Raw genomic sequence first — 21,364 nt, 5'->3', positions numbered from 1 at the left:
TCAAATAATGCTTCATTTAATCAACTGTCCCAAATGAGTTAAATGATGAGAACCAACAACCTGGATAAAAGAACCCTCAGAAAACAAAGGAGAAATCAGAGATACTGGAGAGATTCCAAAATGAAAAGAGTAGTTTGTCAAAGACACATGAAACCCATAGAATACACAACACGCTGTGGATTCCTTATATAAGGTATTCATCATGTCATTCTTTAAATAAATAAAAAACAATCCTATTTTAGTAACACAAATAAGAAAGGAGGGAAAAATTGAGTTTTTACCTGTTCTTCTCCTGTAGGGCCATTTATATCCTGTATGGACAACAATAAAATAAAATAAAGTGCTGCAATTATTTATTCTGGTTCAAAATCTTTTAAAATTACTTCTTAAAGATGATCCACATCATCATCATTAATATTCCCACCTTTATCATCATCATCATCATCATCATCATCATCATCATCATCATCATCATCATCATCATCGTCAACATCATTATCACTATTACCAAAATTAGAATATCAAATAACATTTGCAAATATCAAACAGTATTTATGCAATCTGTTAAGTGCTCTTGGAACTCAAATATTAGACTTGTTAGATTCCTATGAAATTTCAAATGGTTTTCACTAATACTTTAACAATCCAGATTGATTGATGCTCTATGAAGGAATCAAATGTTATTGAAACCTAAGAACTTAAACGCACATAGTGATATACTTACATGAGCTACGAGAGTTTGCCTCTTCAAAGATGCTTTGATTGAATCCAGGCACTATAAAAGATAAAAACATATTTTTTTCAAATATCACCTTTCTGTTTTACTCTCAAAAGATTCATAAGTACAAACTCACAATAAAGACCGACAGCATGCATAATTCAATCTTCTTTGAATATTGACATGGAATAAAAATCTAAATTCTGAAGACAAAAAAACCCTGAAGTTAAACATAATGTTTTCTCATTGAATATGTTAATACAATACTAAGAACAATATATTACTGCTATGGTGGCAACATACAGAAAATCTAATCTATTATCAAAGTTGTCTATCACCTATTATGACTACAAAATAATGTTGCAGAATAGTCAATGGAATCAACGGTTTTATTAGAATGTTAAAACAATAATGGATGCATTATCTGAAACATGTCATGCAATAAATTCTAACTGTGAAAAGTGGTTCAAAAGCTGAAGCATTGGTAGAGATAGAGGGTGGATTTCATAAAACAAAGTTCAGTGATTGTTCTTAGTGCTGATTTCTATGATTGATTGCATTGATCATTATGTGCAATCAATCAACCTGACTAACTGCATGATAATTCACATTTTTTGTGTTACAGGACCCAGACACGGATGCTAAAATCAAACAACCAATGGAACAAAAACCATAAAGTAAAAATCCAGTCTAAGAGGGTTTTGCACAAAACTAATTTGCTATTGATTACAAATTCAGATTACAAACTTGCAAACGATAGGAACAGGCCAACAATTCACTGTAATTGAATGTACGGTTTATGATTGATTTGCAGCCCTAAAATTGACTAACTTGCTGTGTATTTTAAGTTTATACCAATATCCCCCTTAAGAGCAAATTCACACAGGTAATTTTGAATCCTTGATTTGAAATCATAGTTTATGTAGATTTCATAAATTATGCTTAATTCAATGCATATATTTAGAAAACTTCCAATAATGAACACCCGCTTTTATCACAAGCATCAATTAAAGTGCTTTGACAAAAGCTTTCATTTATCGTGGGATGTTTTGTCAATATACATGCAGAATTAAGATGAACAAATGCACAAAATCTGCATAAATCATGCGTTCAAACCAAGGATTCAAAATCATCTTAATGAATTCAGACCCAAGAGTTTGACTTACCTCAACCGTAAGGTCCCTTTTTGAGATGTATGTATCGTAGTGTTCATTGAGTTCAAGCACACAGTATTTATGGCTGTCTAGTAATCTACACATCATCAAGGTCTCGGTGTCCACATAGACAAATGGACAAAGAGCATGGGTGCTCAGGACTTCAAGGGTATTCAGTGAAACAGAAGGTTAAGGACAATAAGGATTGTTAATCTCATGGAGCGTTGTGGCCCAGTGGATTAGTCTCTGGACTTTGAAACAGAGGGTCGTGGGTTCAAATCCCAGCCATGACGTAATTTCCTTCAGTAAGGAATTCATCCACTGTGTGCTGCATGCGACCCAGTAATGTAAATGGGTACCGGCAGGAAGTAATTCCTCAAAAAGCTGTGTGTGCCTTAATCCGTTCCCTAGCTTAGCTGGGGTGATAATAATAGCAGGGTCATTGTTAAAGCGCCATGAGCAGGTGGAGCAGGTGCACCTGTAAGCTATATAAGTAGCCACCATTATTATTATTTCTTTCTTCATAAGAACTATGATGAAGATATGAGGGGGTATATTCTTTATAAAGAATAGTAATTTTAAATTATAGTGCATTATATTCGAATATCGAAGTAATATTGTTTTTTCCATCATATCACGTTAAAATTGAATGCAGATTATCTCAGTAATGCTTGCATGCCTCGACCAATGAAATCATCTTGTAAAATCTTGGGTTTTCAGCTTCCATGGCAACGGATTACAATCATCAAAAGCACTGGAAATAAACTGTAAAAATAAAATTACATCAGTGAAGCTAGCTATCATACTCTTCAAACAAATGACATTCTCACTCAGCTCCTAGCATTTTGGCCAAGGAGAGCAAGTCAATGCCTGTATTAATATTTAGTCAATGGATGGAATATACAGTGCATTACACAGACTTTGTTTGTCATAAAACTCTTCCATCCTGGGTGACAGACAACACATATTTCTCTGTAAGTGGCCTAATGATATCAGAGTAGTGCTTCATAAAGCTGTTTAAAAAAGACGCAATACTTTACAAAGGATTTTACACACGTTTCTAATTTATGCATGACTTTACATGACTTTACGCACAACTTTAGATGCCAGTGACATAGAGATATCTTACATATCATGTAGCACAAGTAACAGTCATCAGTTGTGCGTCAATTCGTTTGTAAATTCAACAAAGAGATCCAATTAAAAGGATATGGAACTGAAGTGCTATGCTTCTCATCCTATCACCCAGGTAATTGCAAGCCTCTCGCGTCAGGTTGCAGAACCTCTGCTGCATGACCTTATACAGCTGTGTGAAGATATGGAACGTATTGACGGCGAAACGACCGCTCGTATCCCCCATGACCGCGTCAACGTGACTCTGCCAGGCTTCTTCCACCTCATCGACGGGGATGTAGATGAAGGACGAGTTGGCGGTGGGTGAGTTGCATATCGGGGATGTGATGCTATCAATATCACTACCACCACTAGGATAGAAAACATTTAAATGATTGAAACAAACTTCAAATTGAAAACACAAATTCATGAAACAAACTTCTAAAAAAATTTCAGTAACATTTAAAGAGAAAATGCAAACCTTGAAGCCAGGTGAATTCATATATAAAAGAAAAATCAAAGAAAACGGATCATTGAAAGTTTGAGGAAGATTTAATAAATAATAAGAAAGTCATGGGCATTTGAATACTGAGATCCTAATGCTATGTAAACTGGGTTCCAGAAGAAACTGATCAAAATATACAAGGGCACTGCACAAATTCCACTCAGTCAAAATGAACAATATTTTTACACAAGCTAGCCTCAATAATCTGTACTATTAAAGCACATGTGAATAATTAAGAAATTGGTTCAATCACAGAGAGGCTATAGCCCCTCACATCAATTGATTTCAGAATCAGAAGTCACAAAATGGCAAATGAACGACCAATGAAAATGAGATGGACTTAAACAAACTTCCCAGTTTGTTACACATGTCCTTCACGAACATCTTTTAGAGATTGGCCCAATCACAAAGGAGCTACAGGAAATTAACATCAAAATTTTTAATGACAGGAACAATCACACAGCCTCATGCAAACTTGCCATGGGATGTCCCGGTAAGCGGGGGATAATCTGATCATGGTGCGTGTCTGTGTGTACCTCTCTCAGCCACACACAGATAAATGCCGTGTTCAGATTATCCCCTGCTTACCGGGACATCCCTGGAAATCTGTTTGTGGCTGTGTGATAGTTCTAGTCATTTAAAATCATTTTGATTTTAACTTCCTGTAGCTTCTTTGTGATTAAGCCAATCTCTTAACATGCATGTGAACAATGTATGATAAACTGGGAAGTCCATCTCATTTTCATTGGTCGTTCATTTGCCATTTTGTGACTTTGGATTCTGAAATCAATTGATGTGAGGGGCTATAGCCTCTCTGTGGTTCAACCAATCTCTTAATCATTCACATGTGCTTAGTGAAGGTTATCGGAGCTAGCATGTGTAACAAATATTGTTCAATTTGATAATGTGGATTTTGTGCAGTGCCCTTGTATAGTTTGATCGGTTCCTTTTGGAACCCAATTTTACATCTCCCATTGGCAATGTCACCAAGATCTGTGATTTAACTCATGTATATGGAGGCAGGATGTACAAAACAGTTGATTACTTTAAAGGAGTTATCTACATGGGGTTGGACGTACAAAAATGTTGATCATTGATGAAGTTATCTACATAAACACATTAAAAAAGTTAAAAGTTACAGCTGATTGAAGAAACTATCTTATATGAATTTTAACTTCTGCATGAAAGTGAAATATATCTGACCTTGATAATGATCCTGACGCTGTTCTTCGGATGACGCTGCTGCCCCCTGGTGAAGGAATGAATTCTTGAGACATTCCTGAGTAGATACGACTATTCTCAAGACTGGGTGCATTATCATCAGCGCCTGATATACTTGTCTGTATGACAGAAGTTATAGAATCAATCAGATAAAACATGGGAGAGCTGTATCTTCAATTTCACTACGGATCCAAGCATCGTGAGAGATATTTAGGCCCAAGGTAGTATGAAAAATGTTATAAACTTTTGTTGTAATTTGTGGTAATGGTGTTATAATGCTGTTATATCAACACTAGAACTTTCACAAAACTGTATTCTGAGAAGTTGTAACTTACGTAACTAGATATCCAAGCAACACCCCAACAAACGTAACATCTAATCAGAAATCTAGAAATAATGACTGAACACTTCAACCAATGAAAATACTCATTGTTGCTATATAATTAGAACTAAAGAACAATAATTTTTTGCTGATTTGTTTTTATAAGTGCAATATACTAAATAACAGTGGGTTGTGATTGAATTCGTTACATACAAATCATAAAATCTTATCAATTACATTCCCTTATACCAGAAGTTAAATTCATTGGGATTTTTTCCTTTATTTTTCTTTTTGGGTTGTTTTGTTTATTCACGTTTCTCATGGGGGGGGGGGGAATTACATTCTTATTTGTTTCAGAAGTGTTCATTTTTTGCATTGAAATATAATAATTACTGTCTCCTCTCATTCATGGAATCCTGTATCTGTCCCTAAGTTCTTACCTCATCTTCTGATGAATATTTGGATCCCTCATGATCAGGGTTTGTCACTCCACTTGAATCAATATCCTCCAAAGAATGACGGCTGTCATACCAGTTAAAACCTTTACCATCCTGAAAATAAAACAAAGATGTTTTTTTTTTGTTAAGAGGTCAAGGGTGCTTGAATAAAGACATACAAATCAGGGGAATAGCCGAAAGGAACTTTTGTCTTCATCATTACTCTACTGGATCATAAACATCATCGTCATCTTCATTGTCATCACCATCATCATCCTCCTCATCATCATTGCCATCATCAATATCATCATCATCATCATCATCATCATCATCATCGTCTTTGTCGTCCTCGTCGTCATCATCACCACATCCTGACCCATCATCCTCTTCATTATCATCATCATCACTGCCTCTACCATCATCATCATAATCATCATCATCATCATCACCATCACTACCATCATCACCGTCATCATCATTATCATCACCATCATCATCATCAACATCATCATCATCAACATCATCATCATCAACATCATCATCCTGACCAATCAATACCATCATCATCATCATCATCATCAACATCATCATCATCAACATCATCATCATCAACATCATCATCCTGACCAATCAATACCATCATCATCATCATCACCGCCTCTACCATCATCATCATCATCATCGTCTTTGTCGTCCTCGTCGTCATCATCATCACCATCATCATCACCACATCCTGACCCAAATCAATGCATACCTCTCTGTCTACTTCTTCTCCCTCAAAGTCAAACTCTTTGAGTGTTGGTATATCGCCACTCTCCTCTGCTTTGCTGCCCTCTGGGTTCATAGAGTCAACAATGGAGGTAGAATCACTTGATGAACATACGCTGGTCTGTCGATCATTTGTAATGTCACTTGTAGAACTGAAGATCACCTGAAAAAGAGTGTGAAAGATCGATATTGATATTAATATGGATCATAAAGCAACCTTTTAAAGAAAATAAAATTTCAACAACAAAGCATACATGTACTGTACATGCACATGTGTAATGTGCACTATATACATGTAGGACAATTTAATCTTATTTCTATGACAAGAACATTTGTTAACAGCTTGTAACAATTTCTAGATATCAAGTTTCCTTTTCTTTGATTTTTTTCTTCCAAGAATTGAATTGTAATGATAAAATGTCTAGAGCTCATACAATGGCTTACCTTTGCTAAAGTGTCAAGGTGTAGGGACAACGAGTTTACGTTTACAAAAAGGCCTTTTCCGTTTCTTAAGACCTGTAATTCCGTTTCAAACTTGATCCAAATGGAAATTCTCTTTTGTCAAAGAAAATGTACACATCAAAGGTAAGTTCAATGAATTTGAACATGAAAGTAAAGAACCAAAACAGAGTTTCCATTTTGCTTTGGCTGTAAATGGAAAATCAGTCTCTTATGGGTGTGACAACATCTTACTTATCACCAACAGCAGGACTGCAAACCCCTATCTAACTTACCGATGGGCTCCTGGGCAATCCAACATTCTGACCCAGTCCTTTGAGAACAGACAAAATTCTCTCCCTGGTCCTTCGTTGCGACTGCTGAGGCTTGCGCCAGGCCGAGGGTACAATATTCTGCTTGGCTGCATTGATGGTTGCCGAAGAGGCAGAGAACATGCTTCCTCCTGGCCCGAGCTGGGACATGTCGGTGGGTTCGGTGCTCATGCTGCTGTCGTCACTGCTAAGCGTGCTCGCTGCCGACTCATCGCTAAACGATGTAGTGATCGTAGCCATGGAAGGGTATTTGCGTCGTATGATAGGAGTCTGAATGTCAATGAAAATAATTCATTGCAGAAAAAAAAATTATTGAATATCCAATATTTCAAGTTCCACTTCATTTCAACTGGAAAAAAAAATGAAAATGTGCTGTAGGGAACCTTTTATAACAAAATGTAAAAAAAAAAAAATGTTTTTAAATTAATCAATCTCAATTTAAAAAAATATAAGTTTGAAAGTAACAAACAAATTATTACTTTCCTTTTAATAAGGTTAGATTTAAATTAGCTGCCCTTTTCCATGTTTACATCATTGTTAAACAGTATGTTGATTAGTGTAGTAATTAAGACCTGTATATTAATTAAATTATGAGTTTTTAGATTGGAAAAAAAAAAATTAGGAGTGAAAGAAGCATATCCTTCATTTTCACCAAAGTAGAGAAGATGATACGGTTGCTAAACTACAAAAAAAGAGGAAAAATCTATTTGGAAAATGCTATTAATTTGTAAACAAGAATATTGAAAGAGAGCAATTATTCTGAACAGAAAAACCTTCTTTGAATGAGAAAATTGTAGAAACAAATAGAAAGCAAAATTGACAAATTTGAAGTTTTAAAGTTGAAGAACATCAAAACCCTTCCAAATAAAAATGCCATAAAAAGCATTAAAAACACTGCAAACTGTTGACTAAAAGAAATAAGTCTAAGAAGAGCTACTCACAGAAAAAGGAAGAATTTCTTATAAAACTCATTAAAAAGAATCACCACAGTCCAAAAATTATATTTATAACATCAAAATAAAGTTATAAAATTTCTAATGAAGCTTAGTGTGGAATTATTTAATTGTGCATCTGAAATTTCATAACCTTTCTATATTTCATGTCAAAGTTACAGTTATTGACATTCATGAAAATTCCTTATTGTTCAGATCAATATCTTCATCCTTTTCAGATCTGCTTTCTTCTTCTAGTAAATTTTTTTGGGGGGAAGTTAATTTTTTTTCTTCTGTGTTTCTGCAATTTGTCCCCATTACCCCTTTTTTCACCCCTATGACTTTAACGACATCATTTATGTTGTTCCTATTTTCAGTTCTTCCTCTTGTTTTCTGTCGTTATAACCTTTTCAAATATTCACACCTTTTTAATCTCAAACTGCTTATTTTGCTGAATTACACTTTAAAAAAGCCCCGACACCAAGCAAAAGTTCAAAAAGAAAAAAAAAGGGTGCTGTTTCATAACCCGTTATCAAGTTACAAAAGACTTGGTGCATGATATTTCTAAGCCGTTTTTTTTTTAACCATCAGCTTAAGTTGGAATCTTGGTCCCATTTCATAAAACTTGTTATAATACCAAATTTGCAATAGCAATTTAAAGCTACTGAAATTGTTTATTTCATTGGATGATATATAAACTTGTTATAAAAATTGTTTAATTGTTATTATAACAAGTCTTCATGAAACAGGATCCTAATATCTGTGTCCATTCCTGATGTAAATAAGCATCTGGAGAAAAGTTACACATTCTTCAAAATGTTATTAGCATCAGAGCAAACGCGCCCCCACTACGTTTTATCAGCCCCCCCCAAAAAAAATAGGTAAAACAACCACAGAACAGGTTACAAAGTCATGTTTAACTTTCAAACAGCTTATGAAACTAGCCCCCATGCCTTAAAACTCTGATTAAAAGAAATATTAGACAACATTTCAGGGTGAACAACTGAGCAGCAGGTTTTGGGGTGAGATTATTTATGACGGGAAGCTCACAAAAGATGTACTTAAGCGGGCACACCACTGCAAGTCTTTTCTTTTTGGATAAAGTCAAAAGAAACTGGAGCACACTTATCATCATAGTTAGAAAGCTTGTTGCACACCACACTTGGTTAATAAGTTAATTGAGCATTGAGTGAAAAACTGATTTGAAAGGCTATGAACACTAAAAACATGTGAAGGGATCGAAGAAGGGAACGTGTTGGTAGAAGATTTGTGTAAACAGAAAAATGTGTTTTATATGATGGTGATAAAAAAGGACATGAATGCTAGCAAAAGAGTTGACCTCACAGAAGGCCTGGAATCTAGCATGATATTTTTGTTGCAGACAAGAAACCTATTAAAACTAAGGCCTGAAATAGAAATAACAAGGCAGGACTAGATAAAAAATGATTGTCATCAAAAGAAAAGTGTGTTCTCTACAAACTCTGTAACTTTCAATTTGTACCTGATTTTAATGGATTAAAATATTAAAAATGCTTCCCCCAATAGCTCTCTTTTCTTAAGCTTTTTAAGATTGATATTTCACAATGGTTTGATTACTAGTAATCCATCCTTAACCCTTTGATTTAACATACCCCCCAAGGAAATGAAAGAATGATTACCTGTACCTGTATCTTGGAGAAAATGAGGTAGCAAGTGACATTCATAATTCATATACAGGAAAAACTACTATTGGAAAAATATATTGTCAAAACTCCTCTGTATATGCAGGAATATGATCCAAAACGTCACAAAGAAAAAAGACACTAAAAGTTCTATCTAACAGTACATTAGATTTGTTTTAAATTAAATTGATGAGAACAAAAAGTAAACCTATATCAAAAGATAAAGAGCTAAAATGGAGAGAATGTCTATAAGAGCAAGAACTCGATAAAGGAACTGCATGCTAAGACTTCACATCAAAGAAAATATTTCTCAATCGTCACCTTATCCTTTGATGATCGTGTCTGTATTCAAGAAAATTGAGGGTAAAATACCAACAAAAAAGATACAAAACATAATATCAATATCTGTTCAACATCTACAATAACAAACATAAACAAACTTGGCATGCGATATCTACATATCAATTTCTACTTTGAAAATAATCATATTCACTGACATCATAATCTATACCAAATTATGTTGAGGCAAAACGATATAAGCATATCAGAATGATAAGAATATGAATTGCCTGGATACCCTAATTTTCTGAATTACTTCATTTAATCCATTAAAAATGATACTAAGGATATTGACTCCTTAAAGGTGGCCAAACACGCAGCGGGCGACCTGTACTGTAGTGTACATGTAGTCTTGAAAGATAAACATTTTGATCAAACAAATGAAAATACACTGCAAAGTTTGGTGGAAATTTCATTTGCTTTTAAATATTTATCAGAAACATGAATGTTTGGAGGTGCAACGTGGTGCTTTTGTTCCTCTGCAACATACGTGTGATGTGAACGTTAAAATTACAGTTAATAAATTTGTAATTGTTCTAGTGGTAAGAGATAAGAGACCACTTGATCAAAATGATACTTTCTGGGTAAGGATTCAGGAAGAGTTTGAGTAGTTCAGAAATTGAGCTGATGCTACTCAAGTTTGCTATGACACTTAGCCTTTATGCCTACCTGTATTAATGATTAAATCAGTTAAATGGGAAGACTGGTTTTTTTTTCCTTGTATCAAAGCAAAGGTTTTAATAGCAAAATATAGATCTACAACAGATTTTTTTACGTAAATCATATATGATGATAAAAAAATCACCAGATAAGCATAGTACAAAGACAATGGATTTTTAATTTCAAGTAGTATTTTTTTTTAAACAGAAAATTAGGATGGTGAAATGATAAGACATGCATAATATGAAACAGTGCACTTTGAATTTGAAGTAATATTTGTATCTTTTCACATAAAAGCACACTACTGATGGTATAAAAAAACTGTGTATAAGAAATCATGTGTTGGTATGTGGGTCACACTTTGTCTAGCAGTCATTTCTGAGATAATATATACATTATGGGTAAAAAGCAATTTTGTTTCTCTTTGATTTTGTATGCTATGAAACAAAGATAACACACTATGACAAGTACATGTTCTTTGATTACAAATGATATCTATCATTGCTATGAAACAAAGATAACACACTATAAGTACATGTTCTTTGATTACAAATGATATCTATCATTGCTGGGATGATAGATCTCTTTGTATCTCAAATTTTGAGGGAAATATTTTTTTAGGTGGTGTTTTTCTGTATGATTCCAGGTTGACTATCTCAAAAAATTGAAGCCACAATGCCATTCCACATGTAGACATTCTCAAGTATTTTACTTTTTTGAAATACAAGTTAAATTGCCCCAACAGCTATGTTTTAAGTGATGACTTATTTTTCAAGCTCAAGCAATGGTATTTTGTATGTACATCTTGGATCAACCATTAGCAATGTCACCTTTAATCTAATTCCCTCTAAAAAGCATGGGTATTCCACTACAACTTCTGAATTTAAGACCTGTAATACTTGCCATTGAATTTGAGTTTATACATGTTTAACTCAGACAAGGGGGGGGGGGATTATAAATTACTACCATGTCATGTTGATGACAAAAGACCCCTTTTCATGAAGAATTACAACTCTCGTAAATATGCCATTATGGCAACTACCATGGTAATAGGGCTTAGCAGCCAATCACAGTTTCCATGGAATATAAATCAATGGCAAAGTTACCATAGAGGTACTATTTTATGAAAAGGGCCCCAGTTCCTTACAATAATGGTATTTCTGCTATCATGGTAGCTACAGTACATGCACCATGTAAAACTTCATTTTGATTGGGTGTTGAACTCTGACCAATTATATTGTGCAAAGTCACAATAAGCTTCTAATGAAACAGGCAACTGTAGTATATGTTGTATGTGAATAGCACAGATAATTAAGAAATAAAAATAGTCTGTTTGGCATAAATGTATGTTGAAATATGAAAGCATACAGATGGAAAAAAGATATAAGTTGTTTTTAATAATCCTCCACCAGTTTATATACTGTTAACAGTGGTCTCTCAATTAAAATATTATGATGAAATGTGACTCCAAATATTTGGCTTTATATTTACCGGTACTTGACTTTGGATTTAAGTATTTATGAAATATATGTAAAAGTGGGTTTAAAATCACAAGTTTAAGCCATTATGATTTTTGTTCCTCGGGTAATTCCATACATTATTTATAGGCAAAGTAATTTTAATTGCAAATATCTTTTGTGCTTGCTTCATATATTGCCTTTATTTTAACCAATTAATGCTAGGAAAATATTTCTGCTCTATCAAGCGACTTCTCTGATCCCAAAGATGTCCTACTGATAAGGTGGTATTCAAGGTAATACAATTACTGAAAAAATTGTGCACTTTTCAGGGAACAAAAATGAAGTATAACATGAGTTACACCAATACTTCTTACCACAGCATGATTCCTACTGTTTCCGTTTATTCTAATCCCAGGACTCAGGAGTATCAATGTGATTGATAATCATACATAAAGAGAGTTTATCATTTTTATTTTATACAACTCCCAAGATGTTCTCTTATCTGAATGGTCCAAATCGGATCACATGATATTCAGCAAATTGCACTATGGCATCCAAATCGCACTATCCTGCACTCTGACGTCAGAGTGCAGGATAGTGCGAGGTATAGAATTATCTTGAATTATCTAGAATTTAGATCAAATATACAATGTAGCATTTGGGGCAACTCAGTAACAGGGGTGAGGGGGAATTGTATAAAACAAACAATGCACATATTCTTGTGCATAGAGGACCTCAATAATGAACTCTGTGCTCGACTCGCCAAATGGATATACCGCAATCGGTCCTGTGGTGCTGCGGACCTCAGTGCGGTATATCCATTGGCTCTTCTCACACATCGTTCATTATTTGGCCCTGCATGCATGTGCTTACATGCAGGCGAGTCGAGCACAGAGTTCATTATTTAGGTCCTCTACGCCTAGCTTAGCCGGGTAATATAGGAGCGCCTTGAGCACCTAACAAGGTGGATATGTGCGCAATATAAATACCCTATATTATTATTATTTATCATTATTTGTATAATATGATACTGTCATACTTGACATAAATTCTCTCTCAAAAACTTTGGAACAATTTTTGAAGTAATTTCTTTCGAAAGGAATGTTGATATTTGCATTCACAAATACATTTTCAGAATTATCTTTTTAAAACAAAACCAATTCACAACTACATATTATTAAATGATATAAGAAAAATAACATATTTGGAGTCCCATTAGACCGCAATATTTAATATCAGACACCCTAGATTTAGTTCAACTGCAAATGTTAGGAGTCAGTATCTTCTAGATATGAAGTAGAAGATCATAAATGAAGATAAATGTTTTTCTTTCATGTTTTTAGAAATTACATTTATATGTCCCATGATAGGCCTATGTCTAATCAAGAATGAAATCAAGTGAACATAATAAACAAATACCAAAAAACCCGTTGGGGAGTGCTCCTTTTTCACCATTTTCTCCGAACTGAGTAGTGATGTTTCAGGCAAACTCTATAACAAGGCATGCAAACAAAAAAGGTTAACACAAAACATTAGTACTGCAAATCAACATTGCAATATGAAAGAATAAAATGATTAATGCATCAGGAATAAAAACAGCAGACAAATAATAGTCAGAAGAAAAAGAAATTGAATGGTGAGTGATGAACATTAATGAGTGTGTTTCTCAATGCTAGAGTTACAACTTAACAAATGACAGGAACAAGTTCTTGTGTGCAAATCAGATTCTTAATTATTCTTAAATCGCACCAACTAAAGATGAAATTTGAAATATATTTCACCATCAGGGCGTTAACATCTTGTACCTCACAATAAAGCTTGATTTCAGAGTAATGTCATAAGAGGAAACTTTCTCTTGCCTAGAAGAGGTTCCCTACATGAATTAGAACAGACCTGCCAACCTCTGGGAATGAAAAATTGTATTCTGTGATAAAAAAGTGTTATTTTTCCCCAAGAAAGTGTATTTCATAATAAAATGCGTGGCGCACTCGCTCATCGCGGCGCTCAAGCTGCATGCAAGCTAAAATGCGTACTGCTCTTGCAGATGAAAAAAAAACCATTTAAACATGTGTATATCTCACCCTGGTTTTAACAAAATGATTGAAAAAAAAAACAAGTTACCTAAAATTACATTGATCTAATAACCATATTTGTGTAAGTTTTATGAAATAGAGATATAGAGAGATGATTTTTTTCAATAAATTACGATTTTGTAAAAAAAAAGAAGAAAAAAAGTACTGCCGTATTTTGATTGCAAAAACGTACTAAATACGCCAAAAACGTACTGGTTGGCAGGTCTGTTAGAAGACTGTTTTCTACAATACAAGGTTGCAACCACTCCTATGTTTATAAAAGGTAGAGTCTTTTTGAACTGCCCTCAAACTTTACTACATTGTGAGATACACGGCTTTAACACCCTAGTGGTGATTTGGACATTAAAATTCTCATAACAATCATTTTAAAACACAGTGAAAATGGAACATGATAAAAAAAATCAATCCTAATTTGTTTAGGGAAAATTTGGAATCTACCATAATTAGGCACAAGAATATGTTCCAGTTATTTGTAACGTCATGCTTAATTTACAAACTGGTGTATGAAACAGCCATTTGGTATTTCTATTTGGTGAATATCTAGCTCTTTATATTCATAGAAGACATAGACACTTTTACATTACGTGAACCAATATTTTAAAAGTTTACAAATAGGGGAGGTGAAAATACCAACAACATCTATTGAACTACCTAGTCTTGTGTGCTTTTCATAGTGAAATTGGGAATCATCACTTTCTATCTTCTTTAAGAACACATTCATGTTCAATTTGAAATTATTTTCTCTGGAAATCTGGAAAGTACTTGGTTATGACTTATCTGTCTTATGTAGTTGTGTGCAGCTGCTACAAATGGTATTAGAATTCACAACATTTACTGGTAAAATTTAGATATTTTCAATGACAATGTGATGAGGATACAAATTTCATCCTTCAACACTGCTAGAAAACATTACAATAGCAATGACAAGGTTTAAACATAAACTTTAAAGTTATGAAAAGTTTGGCAAGACGTTATTTCATGGTACATGTAGATGTGAAAGACATGGAGGTAAATGCAGATTTTCTTTATTTTATTTACTAAACTATTAAAATCTAAAATGAATAATTTTCTTTTCAAAAGCTTGTAGGAAGCATTTTTTAAATATATTTTGAGTAGATGGTGCTACATGTTTCCTCTATATGCAACCTATGTTCTAGAAACGGATGTTTTAAACTGCTTCATGCTTTCAAGTTAAAGCTAACTTTGTATCATTTGATACCATAATTTGATACAAAGTATATACCCATACTACAAGAAAGACATTTCCATGACAGTTTTTATGATCATCTATCAAACTTGGCTTAGTATTCAGGATACATCCAATCAGTTTTGTGGATAAGTAATTCTATCATTTACCCCTCGTGCTACTTCTAATTCTATTACTACATGTGTTGCCAATGTCACATGACTGTTTTATGACTTTTCACATCATTTTTGTCATACATGCACATGAATGAGATGCTTGAAAAGGAATTTGAATATGCAACAAATATCAATAAGAAAGGTAAGTAATGACAAGAACAAGTCTAGAAAATAGTGGAATTTATGGAATCAGAGAGAAAAATCTGAACCATTTCTATTTTTTCTCCATCCTCTACTAATTTATAGGAAAACATACTGAAACAGTGAAATATATTTGTACACATGTGCACAGGGAAGAGTACAAATTTTACTACTAAAAATACATGTTCAACACGTACCACCAACTAGGTCTACTGTTAAATAGTCTAAAGATCTAAAAGGTTGACGGAAAAAATCCTTTTGAAGGAATGACAGTACACCTGAGTATACCAAACACCGAATAGTAAGATACAAACAAGGCATGCGGAAAGGCTTTCACTTCAATATCTACACAAAACATCACAAATTGATTTATATCAGAAAGATAACTAAAACTAGGAAGAAGAAGGAATTAAGGGATTATAACTAAGCTGAGAAGTGTTATGTAAATGCAAGATTCTGGAGGGCATAGCTGCAACAAAATTGGGGTAGGTTCGTAATCTGCAAGCTATATGTACTATCACAGAGATTTACATGTACATGAATCCGATATATATAATCAATTCACAACTACAATAGATATAAAGTCTACTCAATTTGTCTTTTATATGATTCTCTGATATAATGAAATGAAATTTTTATGAGAAATTGCACAAGCAAATCCAAGTCACATGAATGCCTTTTAAATTTGATGAAGAGGCATTATCATTTTTTTTTTGGGGGGGGAGGCTTAAAATTTAGGTGATTTGTAACACAATGCCCCCCTCTTAAAAACGTTTTTATTCAAAAAAAGCAGTGAAAGGATTTAATCTTACATTTTTGCTGGAAATGTTGCATCCATGTAACCACATGGTTTCCTAACTACATAGCTGTAAATCTTCCTCAAATAGACGGATGAAATACATTCTTAATTAAACAGCTATCGTATGCCATCCCATGATTGTTCAAAAGTTGATTGAAAACTCATGGAAAGGAGTTGGGAGATGGGCAAGTCTTTTAACAATTCCTTGGCAAATTATGCAATATTATTTGAACAATATTATTTGCTTGCTTATTTAGATGTAAAACATGTGCAGATGAAGTATTATCAAACGCTGGAAGTTTCGTTTTATCTTTTTATTAGGTGATTGTGATTGCATGTTAGCGTACAAATCGCTATTACCAGAGTAACAAATTTTGGACTATTTATAGGAAATAGTGCCGTTTCAAAATATAATGGTTCTTGTTGCTATGGGGATAACTTTTGTTGCATGTCTTTGAAATGACTAATACCGATGATTGACTGATTGAAACTCAAAAGGTTTCAAATCCAATCCAATGTGACCAATAGCCTAGCGCAGGTAAAAGATTTCACCCAGACAGACCCCAGGCTTTATAATCAACGAGTTTTGCTCTTTATTTTATTTGTTTTGATCACTGCAGCTAGTACTTATTGTCCCATTCCTGTGATCAGCATCTCTGAGCCATTCCCAATCATAATGGACATCAACCCAGCTCTAGCTAAATCCTGGCTAAGCAACAGCTGTGAAGACGCCAAGGGGTGAACTAACTTTAGTGTCATCTACTCGGGAGCCACATATTTATGCTTAAGTCACACCAGCGAAACACACTGTAGACCCATCAAAATGATTACATTATTTCCAATGACAAACCATCAATCAGTTTGGAGTGGGTGTGACCGAGCATTACAAAGAGCCAGGCCAACAAGGGGTTTCCAATGAGCAAAATGGAACACTCTGTTTGGCAAAACTCTGTGCATAGTTAACTCTGATCTACATGTATTCTACTAGATAGCACTATAAGCCAAACTTGCTACGGATAGGGAGCAGCATACCACAAAGTGCAGAAGCTGTGTACTAAGTGTGTGTATCTTGCAGATAAAATGTATGCCACAAGTCAGAATGGCATCATCTCTATACAGGGTCTGTACAAGAATAGAGATAATCTAGTCTTGTACAAACCCTGGAGAAAAGGAATTATGGGCCACATCTTACAATAAGTTGTGATTGATCTTATGAATCTCAATTATGATAATTCATCAGTACCTCTATATTCTTAACACTGGAAATGTAATTCTTAATCTTGGAAATGTACAATGCCCCTCTAATAATTTGTAATAAAATAACTGATTGCTGAAACTAATGTAGCATGCACAACAGTTTGTGATATTAAAAGAACTCATTGAATGAATATGTACATTCTAGACAATGATGTTGTTGACTTTCCATAGTTGTCATTGATTAGATCAATTACAACTTTTTGTAAGACAGACCCGAATATATTGTTGATGCCATTCTAGCTAAAGGGTGTAGCTGACAATAGGAATACGTAGGGAGTGTTAGAGAAAGCTTTAAAGGGGGTAAAATACAACAAAAGGGTATAGAACTCGTAAAAGGGAATAGAAAAACAACTGGTTTTAATGAAAAAAGGTGAGGAAAACAGAAATGAAACAAACAACTATGGAACTCACACTGGAGGTATGTTCTGGATCAACAACCTGGAGCAAACAAATCAAACCATCTCATGAATATTCATACATTGTTAATCATATCATGAATATTCAAACAGAGAATTGGGATCTCATGAATAATGCATGATGCACAGTCATCCTGTTGGTTAAGATCATGGTTTATGTGAGAGGGATTATGAAAGATGTCATGATGCAAAAGTATAACAGGGGAGAATCTCATCAACATATTTTTATTTTGTCTGATAAGTTAGGTAATTTGCCAATTCATCTACTGTCAACTCGTCCACTCACCACATGGTCTACTTTCATTTAGTCTAATGCCATTCCGTCCAGCATTTCGTCTAACAGCCATTCGGCCCAATAACCATTTGGTCCAATCTTCACCTCGTCTAATCACCATTTTGTCTATGACCATTTTGTCCAATTAGACCAAATGGTATATAGACTAAATGGCCATTGGACCAACTGGTTATCACACGAAATGGTAAATGGACGAATTGGCAATAAGACCATGTGGATAGTGGACGAACTGATGGTAAACCAAATGATGGTAGACGAATTGGCATTAGACAAATTGGAAATAAACCATAAGTTATCAGATCGGAAAACTTTCCTTGATTTTGATTTCCTGAGAAGCACAGTTCCTATGGTAATTATTGGATAAAATGTCTGACAAGTCATTACATGAAACGCTCTCCTAAACATATCATCACTCTTTGTTATTTCATTAATAATTAAATCAAAAGGATTTGAAATTTGTACATTTTTGTAATTAAAACTGTCTACAAGACATTTCCTTTGAAAAACCACTTTATTACATGAAAATGACGATATGGAGCACTTCAAAACTTAACACAAGTCTCACATTTTCAACCTAACTGCTTTATAAGCTGTAATGAATTACTAGAATTATACTAGAACTAGAATTATTTGGTTCCATACAAATCTTGTGAATTATCACAGTGAACTGAGGAAGTAAAATATAATTTTCAACATATTTGTATTAAAGTTTAATATAGATTTACAATGTAGTACTAAAAAAAAAGAATGGTGCTTTTAAGATAGTAGACAATATTTAATTTTGTGTAAAAGCATTTGGCCATCTGTCACTTTAAAAAGTCCAAGTAATAATTAATATTTTACAGAATTGGGAAATTTACCAATTTTCCTATCAGAATGTAAATTATTTGAACTAATGTTTAAATATCCCAAGTCAAGGTATCTATACATTTCTATTTCTGCCAAAGAATTATCCATATTTAGCTCAACAACAAAATACTTTTGACACTGCCTTTCAAAACGCCCAAACTTTAAAGTCAACCAATCATTTCTGGGATATGGATTGGTCTTGATCAGAGAGTAGGAAAATAAGCAATCATATCTTACACAATAAATTCTAAAATTAAGCCACATATTACATTACCAGGGCTGAAATCAAGGCTTCTGCATGAAACATAATGTTTGTTAGAATGTCCATACAATTCCTACGCTTGAATCCAGAGCTAACCTGATTAAAGGGTTCAATGTTCAATGTCCAATCAATAATTTGGACCTTGAAATTTGAATCATAAAGGTCAATCTTACCCTAGAAAGGTCAAAGGTGAATTCCATGGTGCGACCCGGTAGTTCCTTGCGTTGGTCAAGGGCTAAGGAGACTACCCTATTGTGATGGTCACTATGGGATGGAGGCTTGACCAGTGAAGAAGACTTGGACACAGCTACTTTGAGAATGTTGAGAGAATCCTGCCAGTGCACTCCCTGTGACGGTCAAGAAGAAATTCATTCATTTTATGCTGCACTTGACCATAGAATAGTAATGGATACATGAATAAGCATTTAATAAATGGCTTCTGATGCCTGCTTAAATCATTATACTATAAATAAATGTAGGAAATTATCTGTAAATGGGGCCTTCTGTAGAGGTGTGGCTCAGTGGATAAGTCTCCAGACATTGAACCTTAATGTCCGGGTTCAAAATCCACTGCAAGCCGTTTATCTACAATTGCCACTCTCTATCCAGGTGTAGTAAATGGGTACCTAGTAGGAAGAAATTACTTGAATGGAGTACCCAATCAGAGTAAGAAGGGGTAATAATATGCAGCGCTTAGAAACATTACATTATATAAATGTTGCATATTATTATTATCATTTTCATAATCCTGTACACTAAAAGGTGTCTTCCTATTTTTCATTGAAAAGATGCATCCCAACATTTGATACAGTACACTAACGTGGTTGCAACGAAAAAAGATCTCTTTACCTGGACATATTTAGCGATGACTCTCAATAGATTATCATTAACCTGTTGCATTGGTGCAGCCATGAGATCAATGTTATGAATGAGATGATAGACTATCTGGAGAACTGGAGATTGGTTGTTGATTGGACCTTTCTCCAATACCTACAAAGTTAGAACAAAAATGACAAATATTGATTTTCTGGATGGGTATGCATATACTTGATGTATTTTGCAACCAATCTAGTCTAATTATCCAAATGATAAAGAAACAATACATCAATTCAATAAATCAAAACAATCATAGGAACCAATTAATTTTTAAAAAGGATTATGAGTTCATAGTTTTCATGACTTAAGTCACCACTATAACCAGAATCATCATAAACATGTCCACTATTACAATATCACCAAAATTATCATCACCACCACCACCATCATCACGATCTTTACAAAATGATGAAGATCACCAGCATTATAAGTCACAATGACCACCACAATCATCATCATCAATCAATATCATAATTGTCATGACCATCATCAAAACCATCACCATCATTATAATCATCATCAGAATTATCACAACCATCATCACCATTACAACCATTATCACACCACCACCACCACCATCATCACCATCATCATCACAATCATAATCATCAATGATCTGCAACAGCTACCTCGATCAGGAATGTCATCATAGGAATGCTGAAGTGTGAGTAGGCCCCATGGAGGTATTTACATACCACACCAGCCCAAGCCTTGCTATCACGGTTATAGGTTCCATTCTTATACATCGTCAGGACCGTGGAGAGGGGTGCCATCTTGGTACATCTCTCCTGACAAACCTATAATATAGAACAGATAGAAACCTTCCATAGGACAGATAGAAATGATTTGCTTCTTGTAATAAGGAGTGTAAACTCATTGGCTACAGCTAGGTTTGATCTAACCATTCTAAAACTGTAAAAGAAATTTGCAATTGATTGCAAATATTTTCTTGTA

The 21,364-nt window shown here is 34.2% G+C and overlaps 1 protein-coding gene across 1 annotated transcript in view; it reads right to left on the bottom strand.

Moving 5' to 3' along the window:
- Nucleotides 1-21,364, bottom strand: part of LOC129261281 (protein furry homolog) — an 83,013-nt gene that overhangs the window by 16,643 nt on the left and 45,006 nt on the right. The window contains exons 40-52 of the mRNA XM_064099236.1: nt 21,040-21,207; nt 20,384-20,524; nt 19,708-19,881; nt 18,124-18,150; nt 9,923-9,943; nt 6,973-7,278; nt 6,225-6,401; nt 5,474-5,584; nt 4,694-4,830; nt 3,085-3,356; nt 1,885-2,048; nt 725-775; nt 282-311 (exon numbers count right to left, since the gene is read on the bottom strand). Coding sequence (XP_063955306.1) covers nt 282-311; nt 725-775; nt 1,885-2,048; nt 3,085-3,356; nt 4,694-4,830; nt 5,474-5,584; nt 6,225-6,401; nt 6,973-7,278; nt 9,923-9,943; nt 18,124-18,150; nt 19,708-19,881; nt 20,384-20,524; nt 21,040-21,207 — 1,779 coding nt within the window. The remainder of the gene's footprint in view (nt 1-281; nt 312-724; nt 776-1,884; nt 2,049-3,084; nt 3,357-4,693; nt 4,831-5,473; nt 5,585-6,224; nt 6,402-6,972; nt 7,279-9,922; nt 9,944-18,123; nt 18,151-19,707; nt 19,882-20,383; nt 20,525-21,039; nt 21,208-21,364) is intronic.

This window comes from Lytechinus pictus, chromosome 5 (genome assembly GCF_037042905.1).
Source record: "Lytechinus pictus isolate F3 Inbred chromosome 5, Lp3.0, whole genome shotgun sequence".
Classification (NCBI taxonomy): Eukaryota; Metazoa; Echinodermata; class Echinoidea; order Temnopleuroida; family Toxopneustidae; genus Lytechinus; species Lytechinus pictus.
This window is presented reverse-complemented; position numbering and strand designations above follow the sequence as displayed.